We start from the raw sequence: 14,801 nt of genomic DNA, 5'->3' as shown, positions 1-14,801 counted from the left end.
AATAGCAGGTACCAGAGACACTCCTTTTGGAGCTTATTTTCTTCTTGGCAAGGCTGGCCTGTTGGGCAAAGGACTGCCCTTGCCTCAACTGCTGACAGTAGCATGCTGTCCAGTCTGGAAAAGCAGGATATGAGGAAAAGTGACTGTTGTACCTTGCCAAGACAGTGTAGGTTAGTCTTTCAAACTTCTCTGCTTCTGGAAGGTCTGTCAGATATTCTAGGCCTATAGCCAGAGTTTGTTGCCCCAATGTTGCAGAGACTTTGGGTAACTGTCCAGGCTGCCAGCTGCGTCTGTCATTTCTTAAACCTTGTGGAAGTCACTTGTTTGCACTTCCCTGCTTACTCGGGTAATATTATTTTCCTTCTCAGATCTTTGATGGGGTCAGAGACTAGATAGCCACAGTTACTCTCTTCTCATATCTAAGACTTACACCCTTCAGGGTAGTACGGCTATCAGATTCATTTATGTTATTTGCCTGGACATTTAGTGTGTGTTTCTTACTTGGCATTGTTCTTGTTAGTTGTAGTTCCATTTTTGTTTATGTTATGACCCTTTCTTTCTCCTGGACAATCCTTGATAATTGTTCTCATTGTATATAGTTTTGTATTAGGTTTAGAACCTTCTTATTTAGAGAAAAAGGGAGAAGTGTGTGTAGTGGGCATTTGCTTCCCCCATGACCTTGAGCTATATCTGGCCTGACAGAGGTGGTGCTTCTCACTGGCCCATGTGACCTCTTAAAAGGGAGGAGGGAGGGGTCGGGTACGGTTGGGTGGCATAAAAGCAGCTGTGTAAAGGTTGATCATAGAATGGAGTAATTAGAGAATTGAGACAATTTATACATACACAAGTAATAAGAAAATTGAGACTATTTATATGTACACATGCTTGCTTTCCTGGTACTCTCTAGATGAAAAAACTAAAATCACAAAGGGGCAGACTTCTTGAACTGGTAGGAATTATGCAGATTATATGGGATTAACTTTATAATTCATGGGGTTCCTTTTTAGCATATAAGTTCTGTTTAGATGTTCATATTTCAACATTTTTGTTTTCCTTATAATATTATACAGATATAGAAATAGAAAAGATCAAATCTAAAATTCTGGGGGTTTTTGAAAATCTGTTTGAAATAATATATTTTTTAAAAAGCACTTGTATTTTAAATATTTTGATTTAAAACTAAACTAAAATTTAAAATTCAGAAATTTAACTGCAGCCAGCAGTTTATAGTGGACTAAGTGTGTCAGACTTCATAACCAGCAGTTGTGAAGGGAACAGTTAGAGCCCTTTGCATGCAGGTGGGGTGGCCAGTGCCTGGCCTATTTCAATGTGTTTGGTAGCACAGGGGACATCTGGTAATGCCATGTCCCCATTAGCTCAGAAATAAGAGGGGTTTCTTGTAACTTACAGCTCTGTTTTGACTTTCATTTATTCAGTTGGTTGCATGAAGTAAAAATACCTTATGTTGTTTCAAATATAGGTATGGGTGAGACACCCATTGTGTACAAAGGGTACTCTTGTGACTTTTGTGGGCTTGCTGTCAGTCTGTGCATCTGTCCCCCTTCTGTCCCCTGCCCAGTTTATTCTTTGAGAAGTGGATTTCCCCTCTTTCCTCTTTGTGCCATGTTCCCCTGATCTGTACCCTTTGCCTTCACCTGGCTGCCTAGCAAATTCGCATTGCTAAGGACTTCTCCAGGCTCACTCTAGAAATGCCTCCTAGAAAAACCCACAAGTGTAAACAGTTGGCCCATCTGCTATCATAAGCTACCACGGCAACGGGCAAGAAGTGAGAGCCAGAGTGTTTACTGAATTCAAATGATTAGTTCAGTAGGAAGAGCCTCTGCGCACTGTGTATACTGAGCAGTTGGTGTCAGTCACCTTTGCTTTATTTGAGTCCGTTCAGAAATGTCATTGAGGTTCCACTGATGGAGACATTTTATAATGTAGGGTTTAGTCAGAAAAAGTGGAGTGTTACAACTATGCGAGCTGAAACCCAGGTCCAAAGAGGCTCTGGGGGTGCTGTTGCTTAGGTGACAGTTACATGACATGAAGCCTCTCGGAACCACCCTTGCTTGGCATGAATGTTGTGACATTTAGAGCAGGTTGAAGGCAGAGAATTCCTGGCTTTCTGGGTTGTTGTCAGGGGTCACTCACAACCCCCAGACACTGCATAGTGGCGTCTTCTCTGGCAAGATAAGGGAACAGTTGAGTGCAGTAAGAGTCTTGTGTGATGCCACATCTACATCTTGGTTGATTCTGATAGAAATGGGTTAAAAATTTCACTTCATTTAAAAACATAGAAATCACAAAGATTTGGAACTACTCCTCCGAAATAGTGAATATCGGGATTACACTTAATTTGAAAATGAAAATTTGTTCAAATTTGTTTCCAATTGATACATTTAGGAACATTTTGCAAATATCTTCAATTTCACCCTTCCATATGCACATTCTTGTCTGTGAAACACACTAGATGAACCAGAACTGTGCCTGGGTGAACTGAACATCAACCCCGCCATGTCCCTGGCTCACTGAGTGTTAGGAGCTGTGGGCGTCCCTAAGCTGCGGTACCTCTGAGATTTCAGGTCCCCGCTTACACTACCTCCCAGCAGCTCACAGCACAAGCTGTGGCCTGCCAGCGCCGGCTTCCACTTGAGGGCGTTTTCAAGGTAAAGTGCCTCGTTTCTCAGTGTATGAATTATGGCGCTGCTGTTATCTGCTTGGTGTTTTACTTGATTCATGTTATCTCAGATTTTCCCAGGGTTTTCCTTATAAAGCAAGCCCTGTATGCTGAATTATGCAGTTTTCTGCAGTGTAGTAATATCCAGGGCTGATGTGCAGTGTTCTCACAGCCTTGTTATCCACGGTTATCAAATGACAGTGCAGAGCCCCTTTGATGGTGAACTCGACTGCTCTCCAGAGCCGAGCCGAGCCTGTCAGTGGACACTCGCTCTCCACTTTAATGTTTGAGAATTACTGTGATCGTGTTCACCTCCGGCTCTTCCCCAGATCCACATCCACCCTCCCGAGTTCATGCTCTCCCCCCACCCCAGTGTAATTATACCCTTAACTGCTGAACTATCTAGTCTTCCCCTTAAACAAGCATTTTAAATTTGTCTATGCATGCGTGTCTCGGTGTGGTATGTACGAGTGTAAGGAGGCCAGTAAGAGGGTGCCAGTTAGGAAGTTACAGGTGGTTGTAAGCTGCCCAGTGTGGATGCCAGGAGCCAAACTTGGGTTCTCTGAAAGAGCAGTGTGTACTCTAATCAGCAAGCTGTCCCTGGCTCGACACTGGGCTTTGGAGACGGCCCCAAGCCATTGGTGCTGCCATGACTGGATGCAACAGGCTGGGCAATTTATGTCACAGTTCTGGAGGCTGAGAAGTCCACAGGTGCCAACATCTGGTAAGGAAACCCTGCCGTCATCGGACTGTAAGGGAAAGTCTCGGACCACTGTTGGAAGCTCCCGCGGGAGGCATACATTGCTTTCACAGGGGAGGGCTCCGGGACCCTTTAAACAGCCGCTTCTTAGCAGGGTCCCATCAGCAGTGCCTTAAGCTTGGAGGCACACTTTCAAAGCACAGCACAGGATGCCATTCACACGATTCTGATTAGTGGCAGAAGACAGCCTTACACTGAATTGGTGCCCGTGTTCTGAAGGCCTCATCTTCAGTTTTTGTGGGCAGTTTTGTTCCCTGCTCCTGGAGTCCTCCCGCAAATTCTCCCTTGGTCCAGTCCAGCCAGGATCTTTCCCAAGCCTGGACACCACCTGACCACCATGAACCTCCAGGATGGTTCCAGAAGCCTAGGAATGTTAGTGTGGAGGGCTGGGTCCATTCAGTGACCACCTGTTTGTAAATTAGTTGGGGGAATGAAAGATGTAAATTACCATGACCACACATAAAAGAACAAAGACACTTTGACATGGATGCTCTAGGAAGCCGAGACCACCACAACCTGTTGTGACTACCACAGGCAGCCCCACCTGTTAATAAGCTCATGGATGAGCAGAGGAAGGCTTAGGAGGTCATGAGGTAAGGGATCTTCGGAGAAAATAAGAGGAAGAAACTCTCCCACTCAGAAGATGTTACTGAAGCCTCTGTCACCCAGAGAAAATTAATAGCAAATTACTGTTGTTAGAAAATCCAGATATAAAATCCTTATATGAAACCATTAACGTTCTTATCCAACATCAGCTCTCTTTCTTGTTGAGAAGCAAGTTTCAAGCAGGAAATAGTGAGATGTACTAAGTTCTTCTCATGGTTTTATTTACAGAGCTTAGGTTAACATGGGAGTTACTTTCAAAACATAGGCCTCTTACGAAGCATTTCTGTTTTTTCTAGTTTAAAAAAATATATAAATTTTAACTTCTTTACTTTTGGTTGAACTTTTCTGTCCATCTGCTTTAGTTTTGTATAAAAACCTTATATTAGACTTGAACAGATTTATTAGATGATTTCTGAGCTATGTTAAAGCCATAGTTTCCCCATGTATTAGTGTTAGAAATTTAGGAGCTATAGTATACAGGTCACTAATAAAAAGCCATTGGCAGTGACTGCATAAAGGTATTTGTACACACTAAATAATGCCATGCCCTGTGGTGGCTGGCCATTCCATCTGGCAGTGGGCATCTGTGCTGAACAGGGACAGACAAAACTATTTCACCTGAGTTTTGTAAATAACTCTGCCTGGCCTTGCATTCTATTGAAATATCTGTGTAATATACACAGAGAAGAAAAACAGCTTAAGGGAACTTCCTCATTCCCCACACATCTGCACTCAGATCTCAGATGTTTATTCACGTGCTTTCACATTAAGGATAAACTCTTCCTTTTACAGTAATTAATTGTTAAGTAGTGTCAGGTAATTTGCTCGTTGCTATAATACTTGAAACACGTTTCCTGAGTGTTGTATTGAAACATCATTTGGAAACATGGTTTTAGTCTGGAAGCCCGGCATGCAAGTTCTTTGATCTCCAGCATGGAAAAATAAACTTTAAAATTTAAGGAGAAAACCAACAACTTTGAGGCAGTGTCTGCGGTGGACATGCCCTTGCTTTCTGCACTGCCTTCCTCTTGGGAGTGACAGCCCTTGCTTTTGAGTGTCCTCTGACTGGAATGCTTTTCCCTCTGCTCAGGAGACCATGGTGTTGAAGGCAAATGGGATGGCCAGACCCACCACTCAGTTTCAGTCCAGACGCCCCTGGACAAGTGACTGGCTCTCGGGTGGCTCTTGGCTGTTCACATCTATGAGGTTAAGAACCTAACTTCCTCACGTGGACCATGCGAGCAGTCCTGTGAGATACAGCAATTGCACTTTGTACGGAGGAGGCGAGATTACTTAGATCTTGATTCATCTACCCAGCATCCGTACTATAATTGCTGGCTATAAAAGCAGACCAGGTAGGAATTTCATCCTCCTGAATCATTCTCCTGCTGTGCCTGCAGAGCCCTCAGAGCCACATCTTTCTACTCAGTCATAGCAGAGAGTGGAATGAAGACAGCAGCCGCCCTTTAGGAAGGCCCACAGCTAGCCCCATCCTTCTGGCCTGAGGGAGCTTCCCAGAAGCACCCAGACTCAGACAGTATATAAAGGCTGCAGGATTGCAGCTTAGTGAACTCTATGCTCTGGGCAAGGGCCAGGAGCTAGTCTTTAACCGTGAATACTCCAAACTATAGAACGATACAGTCCTATAAACAACTGATTCCTTCTTCAAAGGGAAATGGTGCGGACCGTTCCCAGCAGCTGAGGCAGAGTGAATGTGTTGGCTAAAGACTGCAAGTGTCTCCTTCCTGCTAGCTTTGCTGATTGTTTACTGTTCCTGCTCTCTCTGGGGATGCTTCCCTCCGGAACTTCCCTTTAACACTTTCTGTGAGTACCTGCTACTGCTCACTGATAGACCAAACTGCTCTCCATCCTGAGAATTCACCACCTTTCTTTGTACACGCTGCTTAGAAGAAATAGGGGTCATGCTCGCTACCGGTACCACTAAGGTCCCTGTAGGAAAACCTGAGCCACACACAGATCCCTATGTAGGCATCAGCGTGGATGTCCTTATCCACCCACCAAAGGGCTGTGCCTAACTCTTGTTTTGGCACACTGGTCTCTCACTGGCTGGAAGAGCAATGCATTGTAGGTGTTCATTTATCTGTCTTCCTCCCCTACCTTAATCTTGGACTCAGCAGCGTTTCTTCATTCTGCATCAGCACTTAGTTCAGACTCTGCACACGGAGTGAATGGGGAAAAGAAAGAAAAACTAAAAGGATGTGACTGGGAAGAGCTGCGGTGGAGGAGGAGAAGGTTTCTTATAGGTAAAAGGGAAAGCATAAGCAGGGACAGAGACAGAGATGTTTGCAAGACTCCAGAGTGAACTCGGCCAGACAGGGCTGGGTCATGTGAGGGGGGGGGAGCAGAGAGGGGCCACTGACCAAGAGGGTGAAAACCATCTGCCTGCACACACGCAGATACACCGCACACGCACGTCCACACGCACGCACAATGACAGAGTTACCAGCACAGGAAGCAGAAGAGCTCGCCAGTCCACACCCTTGAGATTTCTCCCAAGCCTTTTACAGTGCACACACTGTACAACTGGAAAGGGGAACGATGGTGGCTCTCGGTGGAAGGCGCCCTCACGGTAACCGGTGCTATGTTGGTTCTCGCAGCTGCGCAGCAGACTTTCCAAGTAGCACTAAAGTTAGTCATGTGCTGGCAGCATTGCCAGTGAGCATAGGAAGAGAAGGCATACTCGTCAGACAGTTGTGAACTTGCAGAAAACGCTCTGCCAGGCCTCTTGAGTTAACGCAGACTCAGCTGCGACAGGCACCATTTGCCAGTATCTTCCTTGAGCCAGCTTTTAACCCTTGCATTATGAGGTGTGATGTCTTTAATAGCGCCTTTTATGAGAAGGGTGCTATTCTGAAGGATTTAGTATTTTGTCCTCATGAAAGGCTGCATCGGGGCTGGAACACCTTTTCTGCCCACTGGGTTACCGTGTGTGTTAGCCTGTGGTGATGCGGTGGTTTGTTCTCCGTCCCGCCAGCTCTGGCCTCGCCACTGGGTTCGTTTTCATTGCCTGCTTTATTGGTGGGCCGCTGTTTGCCAGTTCTTTGGTAATGAGCTGTGGCCACCAACCTTGCTTAGAAAAGTGCATGTTTCTTCATAACTCTCATTTGGCTCAACATCAAAGCTGAACAAAGGTTACTGATAATGGCTTGGACCTTTTCAATATGCAAATTTGTGGTGGCACAAATGATTTTATATCAGCACAAAAGAGTTCTTAACTATTCCTTTTATCACTGTCTGTTCAATATGTTAAGCTGTAAGACAGAGTATTTTAATTTACATAAATTACTCAGAGCTTGAAGAGTGCATATTAAAATACTGGATTCCAAAGAGCAAGCTCCCCTGGGAATCTGGGGGTTCTGTGTCCTCTGTGAACATAAAGCTATGACTTAAAGCCCAGGAAATTGATCAGTGCTAGCCAAGTAGCTGTACAGATCTACTGCACTTAAAAAGGTATGGTGGATTATATTTTAAATAAATGAACAAAAATGTGGTTTTCTTTGACATGTACAAATAATTTAATCTGTATACCTAGTTACTACAAAATTATGCTGGCAGTTAGTGATAAGCAATACAAAGCAAAACAAAGTAAAATGTAAAGGAACAGGTGTGTGTTCAGGCCTAGGAGTCTCAATCAGGTTCACTTTCTCTGCTAGTTAAAAAATTAGAAGACAGGAAAATGTTGAGCTTGACAGGTATCAGGGAAGATGACAGGCGATCAGCAGTCGAAGAAAGGCTTTTAGCAGAGGTGAAGAGACACACACACAGTAGGCACACAGAAAAACAGAAAGACCCCTAAGCAGAGGGGACACACAGTAGGCACACAGAAAAACAGAAAGACCCCCCAAGCAGAAGGGACACTTGGGAACAGAAAATTTGTCTCTTCTCCAGGGTTGCTCTCTGCACGGTCTTCCTCTCCTAATTTAAGGTGGTTTTAGTTTGTAGAATGACAGGAAGGCTGCTTGGCCCAAAACTGTTGTGTGACAAGCCTTCATCTGGCCTTGGGCTTGGTGAGCTAGTCCGCCCTTGTGGGCTCTGCCTGCGGAAGAAGAAAGTCCATAAGGCCATTGTTTTAAGTTGCCAGACTTTGTTTCAGCGAGGAGGGTAAGGAAGAGGCCAGCCGTCCTGGAAGCTCACCGTCTTTATTTCCTGGTCATTTACCCTGTCTTTATCTGACAGCCTGCTAGAGGTCTGTTTAATTCCTCCTCAGCCAACAGCTGAATAAAGCCATCGAGAGAAACACTTTTAAGAGATGGGGTTTTTAATACTGGTTGTGATTAATGGTATCACATACTGCTAGTGGTTTCCCCTCTTGTGTGTGTGTGGGTGTGTGTGTGTGTGGTATGTGTGAGGTGTGTGTGTATGTGTGTGTGGTGTATGTGTATGGTGTGTGTGTGTGGTGTATAGTGTGTGTGGTATGGTTGGTGTGTGTGTATGTGGTATATGTGTGGTGTGTGTGTTGTGGTATGTGTGTGGTGTGTGTGTGGGGTTGTGGTATGTGGTGTGTGTGTATGGGGGTATGTGTGTGGTGTGTGTGGTGTGTGTGGTGTGTGTGGTGTATAGTGTGTGTGGTATGGTTGGTGTGTGTGGTATATGTGTGTATGTGTGTGTGTTGTGGTATGTGTGTGGTGTGTGTGGTGTGTGTGTATGTGTATGTGGTATATGTGTGTATGTGTGTGGTGTGTGTGGTGTGTGTGTATGTGTGGTGTGTGTGGTGTGTGTGTGGTATATGTGTGTATGTGTGTGGTGTGTGATGTGTGTAGTGTGTGTGGTGTATAGTGTGTGTGGTATGGTTGGTGTGTGTGTATGTGTGTGTGGTATATGTGTGTATGTGTGTGGTGTGTGTGGTGTGTGTGTATGTGTGTGTGGTATATGTGTGTATGTGTGTGGTGTGTGTGGTGTGTGTGTATGTGTGGTGTGTGTGGTGTGTGTGTATGTGTGGTGTGTGTGGTGTGTGTAGTGTGTGTGGTGTATAGTGTGTGTGGTATGGTTGGTGTGTGTGTATGTGTGTGTGGTATATGTGTGTATGTGTGTGGTGTGGTATGTGTGTGGTGTGTGTGTATGTGTGGTGTGTGTGTATGTGTGTGTGGTGTGTGTTGTGGTATGTGTGTGGTGTGTGTGGTGTGTGTGTATGTGTGTGTGGTATATGTGTGGTGTGTGTGTTGTGGTATGTGTGTGGTGTGTGTGTGGGGTTATGGTATGTTGTGTGTGTGTATGTGTGTGGGGGGGTTGTGGTGTGTGTGTGTGTGTGTGTGTGTGTGTGTGTGTGTTACAGGGATTGTTCCCTGGGCCTTGGAGTATGTTCAGTGAGTGCTCTACCACTAAGTTACATCCTAGTTCTATTGACTTTTCCAAGTATTGTCAGAGCTATTTATAACATAAATCTGATCATTTTTAAAGAAATGATCACACTTATCTAGTAACTTTTCGCAGGTTCAGGGTTCATAGCACACCTACACCTGGCGTGCAGTTCTGCCCAATCCCACACACATGAAAGTGTTCTGTTAGTCAGTGTCACTTGCCTGTTTAAAGCCTGGTTGTCCAGTGTGAGCTCATGTGTGGCTGTTCCTTTACAGATGATGCAGTCTCTCAAGGCTCTGGTTGAGAATGCGGATGCCGTGTATGAGAAGATTGTGCATTGCCAGAAGGCAGGTGAGTGAGATCCTTTAATACAAAGTAAAACCAACCCATCATCATTTCCCCTCAAAAGTATGTTCTCATTTTGATACTGCAGCTGATCCAAGCATGATCCAAGCATGTAACCCCAGCACTTAGACTCTGGAATAGGAGGGTGTTGAGGTGAAGGCCAATCTGGGCCTTGTCTCCAAAACTCAAGAATCCCTAGGCATTTCTAACATGAAGCTATGATTGAGAGCCCAAATCAATCTCTTCCTCAGTTCCGTGTTTGCCGGTAACCCTGCCAGTTAGCTGTGAGTTTCTAATGTGAGGGGAACTGGGACAAAGGAATGGTTTTTAGAAAGGACTGGCCACCTTCACAGCTGCTTAATGTGTTTGCATTTTCAGGCCTTGCTAGATTAGTGCATTATGCTCTAAAATTCTGCTTATGTGACCAGCCTCTTTGGACAATGGGATTGTGCTGCAGTGGACTTCTTGTAAACATAAAATGCCCCGTAGTGACAGTGCACTGAACTCGCCGTCCTGCTAAGCAGCAAGGCTTACAGAGGCACAGTGCCCTGCAGAGCATAAACTCTTGTCCCAAGCGCACACAGCTGCTGCTGCTGCTGCCTAAGCTTGTGAGAGAATCACATGGAAACTTTAACTATATATCCCTTCCACTTTCCCTCCATGATAAGGTTAAAAAACATCAGAAGTTTGAGCCCGCTAAATCAGGGACCATCTGTAGATATTTGCAGTTGTAATACTTGTAAAGTGTCTTGTATTGTGATTAAAAAAAAAAATACAGCGCTTTCAGTTCTCCAACTTCAAGTATCGGCTTGGGAGGTTCAGACATGAAGATAGTGCATGTTTTAAGTAAGGCTGACCTTGCTTTCTGGGACTTCTTTAAAATAAAGAGAATTTACATTTGCTGTATTTTCAGAATTAAAGTCACTGTTTTTTTTTTTTTTTTCAGAAATGAATTAAAGTAGATTGAAAATAAAGGCATGTGTGAAAATTTTTGGTATTTATTGGATGAATATTCATATTTGTGACTAATCAACAAACTCCCAATCCACATTTTTGTTAGTAAAATACTGTTAGCAAAATGTTTTATTTCTAGTTCTTTCCAAGCTGGTTCTCCCTACAGTATTCATCCAAATGCCATTTTGGCATGTCATTATCCTACACAGAATCTTGCATTAGATTATCAGGGTGTGTGGATGCAAATCTCATCTCCTACCTCACAAACCAGGCCATCAACCAAGTCTCCCAGCGTTTTGCCAGTATTATATAAGAGTCATCATATACCATCTGCTCCTACATTTAATAATTGTGTTTGAACTTCTATATGCATAAGGCTCTTGGTAGCTCTTACATATCAAAATATGATATGTGAGTCTAGTGTTATCCTTCTAGAATCTTCAGGTCATACAGAAGATATGAAAGTGGTTGAAATGTTGGGTTCTTAGAGCAGTGGTTCTTCACCGTCCTGATGCCACAGCCCTTTAACACAGTGCCTCATGTTGTGGTGACCCCAAACCATAAAGTTATTCTGTCGCGTCTCCATAACTGTAACATTTTTGGAGATAGAGCTTTGCCAAAGGGGTTGTGGCCCACAGGTTGAGAACCACCACAGGTTGAGAACCACTGCCTTAGTGTGCTGGCCAGCACTCAGCTCACCCATGAAGTGATACAGACCCCTGGTGTGTGGCGAAACTGGGCTGAAATGTGGACAGCTGTGTGCTGAGAGTTTGGAAAGGCAGAGCCAGCCTGGGGCTCTCGGCAACCTTGAGAAGGTGTTTGTGAAAGCAGTGAGGAAGGAAGGAAGTGCCCTTCCCCTGCAGCCCCCCCCCGTCCCCCCCTCATCTCCCCCCCCCCAGCACCGTTCCCTGCACTCTATGCTCTCCCATCCTCCCATCGCGCATGCTCACAGGCTTCCCCTCCAGAGAGACTCTCCATGGCCCTCTGCCACCTTGTAGTACTTTGAAAGTTGCCCACTCTCTCTGAAGACCTTTCATGGTTCTAGGTTCATGTTCGGAAAGCATTGTGATCAGTCCCTCGCTCCACTTATTCCCTTCAGTTGGTAGAAGTCAGTTGTGTATTTTATTGATGTGTTCCCTCTTCTAAATGGGACAGCTTCCTACAGCACCAAGATTGTGTATTGTCACACTCTGCATCCTGCCCAGGACATGTGTTCTAACATTCTGTGCAGTGTGGCATGAATGTTAACTAAAAAATGGGATTTGACTTTTATTTAGTATTCTGTTAAGCACATGCATGGGTATTTTGAATTTTGTGGAATTTTAAATGAACTGTTTATTAATGCAACTATTTAGTTGTGTCATTTTTGCAAATTCAGTGGTTTGTGAAATTTGATAGCTTCTTCTGTGATGGGCTTGTGTTGTTCAGCTTGATTTTGGTAAGGAAATGCTTGCTGAATTCAGCAGTTATCCTGGTGAGAGGTGGAAGGTGACCACTGTGTTAGGTCCAGGTAAGCCCTGGACCTAGAGCTATAAACCAGAATCACCTTTGGGTTGACAGTTACCCTTGCCACCTAGGCAGGAACCCTTAGAGCTTTGGTCTTTCATTTCTCATGTATACAGTTATTAGTCATATGAAGTCGTATTAGTCATATGAAGAATTACTAATTTGTATTGAGTTCAAAGACATCTGTGTAAGATTCTACTTTAGAAATAATTATCACTCCACTTGCAGAACTCCAGTCTTGCAAAGGAAGTTACAGGTCACCAAATGGCATAAGAAAGAACTGAGGATTTCTAGCTTCTAAACACAAATTTATATTCTTTCTACATAACATTTCATTTAAACAATTCAGCAGAAATAGAAATCCCAGCCCAGTCACTTTCTGAGAAGTGCTCCTGCACTAGAACTTGGAGCTTTAGCAGATCTTGAGAGACAGCAATGTGTCATTGGTTTTTAGTGGAGAGGGAGTTGGGCAGGCAAGGTTTGCTCCCTAATGAAGACCTCCAGCTATTACAAGCTGGCAGTCTGCAGGCCTCCAGGGGGCCAGACCCATACAGGGCAGAAGGACAAGCCACAGGAACAGCACTGGTGGGTGGCAAGTCTTCTCTAGTTTATTCTTTCAGGAGAAACTGGTGACAGAGAATATTGGGAGGGGGAGGGATAAGGAATATTTTAATAAGAAAACTCTGCAACTGGTAACAGAGAATATTGGGGGGCATGTAAGGAACATTTTAGTAAGAAAACTCTGTGCATGGGACTATGAAGGACTCAGTAAAAGATGTTAAAACACACATACCCTTAAAAGGTGGGCGGTTAGGAGATGGAAACTGGGTGGTGAGGGATGGAAGGGGGCAGGCCCATTTCTGAGACTTTAGAGAAAGGAAAGACCTAGAGGAGGCCATTCCCCGGCGGAGGTGCACAGAGAAGCATTGCTACCAGGACCTCAGCTTGGGGGAGCAGGCAGAAGTGAGCTGGGGGGGGGGGGCGTTGAGTCAGGGGGAGAGTGATAAAGGACAGAACCACGTGTGCATAACTCCAGGCAGTGAGCAGTAAGGGCACATGGAGGAGAGCTGAGGAAGATATATCATACAATTATTTTTATGACATGTAAACACTGATTAAATCTGCAAAATTCTTCTAGGGGAAAAAAATCTTTCCTACTATTTCTTTTTCTCATCCAATGTCCAAAGCCAACGCCTTCCTTTGACTGGTGGGTCTCTTCTCATCACTGAATTGACCTGCTTCTTGAAGGTCAGGGGAATGAACTAGGAGGAAACACTTGTTTTTATCAGGTAATTTGAAGTGGGAAATTGTCTCTGGAGGAGACTAACTTCCTGAGAGAATTAACACCTTTGGTTAGTATCTATTCCCTCTTAAAACCTCATTAAAAATGACCAAGAGCCTTTTTTTTTTTTTTTTTGGCAAAAATTCATAAAGACAAAGAGAGTAGGAACAGCAAATTTCAGAGGCTAAAAGAACAGGTGACAGTGGCCAGAGGAGTGACAATCGCTGTGTGCCACCCAGCAGAGCTGCCTGCCGGAAGCTGGCATGGCGGCGGTAGTGGTGGATGGGGTCTAACAAGCCACATCATTCCACTGCAGACCAGCCTCCACGTGCAGACGGATGCTCAAAGGTTCTCACACGCGGTCCTCCCGGAGAGTGAAAGCTTTTATTGCCTTCCTCTGACCTCGCTAGTGGAGCTGCTTCTATAATGACTCCTACATAGCTCTGCTATCTTAAATACGTTTTCTAAAATCTTATTTTGAAGTTTTAGGCTGATGGCTGAGTCATCTTGATGCACATCTATAGCAAGGCTATGCTTTAATACAGCGATTTCCCCAAGCCTCGGTTTGGAGACCCTGTTAGGTGTGAACTCATGCCCTGCTTGCTTTATGTTTATGTCCTTCCCTCTTTGGTAAATGTTAATAACTTTAATTTATCTCCTTTTATTCAACTCTCATTCCCTACTGCTCATTCATACTAGCTTTCCAACCTCCCATTTGTATGCTAATGCTATTCTGCCTTCTCTTTGCTGCTTCTATTCCGCTGAACAGTTGGCATCTACCCCATGGCTAGCATGGATAGATTTGTCTCACCTAAAGCAGCTGAGAGCTTAGCACTCTTCTGTGTGGGGAGGACTAGCAGTCTTAGACAGACCTGCCCGGTGTGGCTTCCAACCAGAGGCCTCTGTTTTTATTGCTGGCAAGCTCCTTGGAGCTCCCAGTATACCTAGGAGCTGTAGTCACCAGACGAGGATCTAGTCACCATCATCACACAGTACTGTCACATCTTTGTTTAGCCCAGCACAGAAAACTGCTAACATCGGTCCACTAGTATTCTAGCTAAACTGCAAGTCATCAGGAAGGGCTCCTGCTAACATCGGTCCACTAGTGTTCTGTCTAAACTGCAAGTCATCAGGAAGGGCTCCTGCTAACACCGGTCCACTAGTGTTCTGTCTAAACTGCAAGTCATCAGGAAGGGCTCCTGCTAACATCGGTCCACTAGTGTTCTGTCTAGAAAGATTTGCAGAAGGAAGCAGGCTCTCTGACTGGCTTTCTGGTGTCTGAATATTTCTCAGCTCTATTATTTCTCAGCTCTGTCTTAGAGAAGTAAAACCCACCCTAGGAGTTGTCC

General features: G+C 44.6%; 1 protein-coding gene across 1 annotated transcript in view; it reads left to right on the top strand.

The window, feature by feature from the left end:
* The window catches only part of Plcl2 (phospholipase C like 2), a 144,780-nt gene that overhangs the window by 102,942 nt on the left and 27,037 nt on the right, over positions 1-14,801 (top strand). Inside the window, exon 4 of the mRNA XM_051204188.1 lies at positions 9,641-9,716. Coding sequence (XP_051060145.1) covers positions 9,641-9,716 — 76 coding nt within the window. The remainder of the gene's footprint in view (positions 1-9,640; positions 9,717-14,801) is intronic.

The sequence above is a fragment of the Phodopus roborovskii genome, unplaced genomic scaffold (genome assembly GCF_943737965.1).
Source record: "Phodopus roborovskii unplaced genomic scaffold, PHOROB, whole genome shotgun sequence".
Classification (NCBI taxonomy): domain Eukaryota; kingdom Metazoa; phylum Chordata; class Mammalia; order Rodentia; family Cricetidae; genus Phodopus; species Phodopus roborovskii.
The sequence above is the reverse complement of the archived record's forward strand: the minus strand, read 5'-3'. Positions and strand labels throughout refer to the sequence as shown.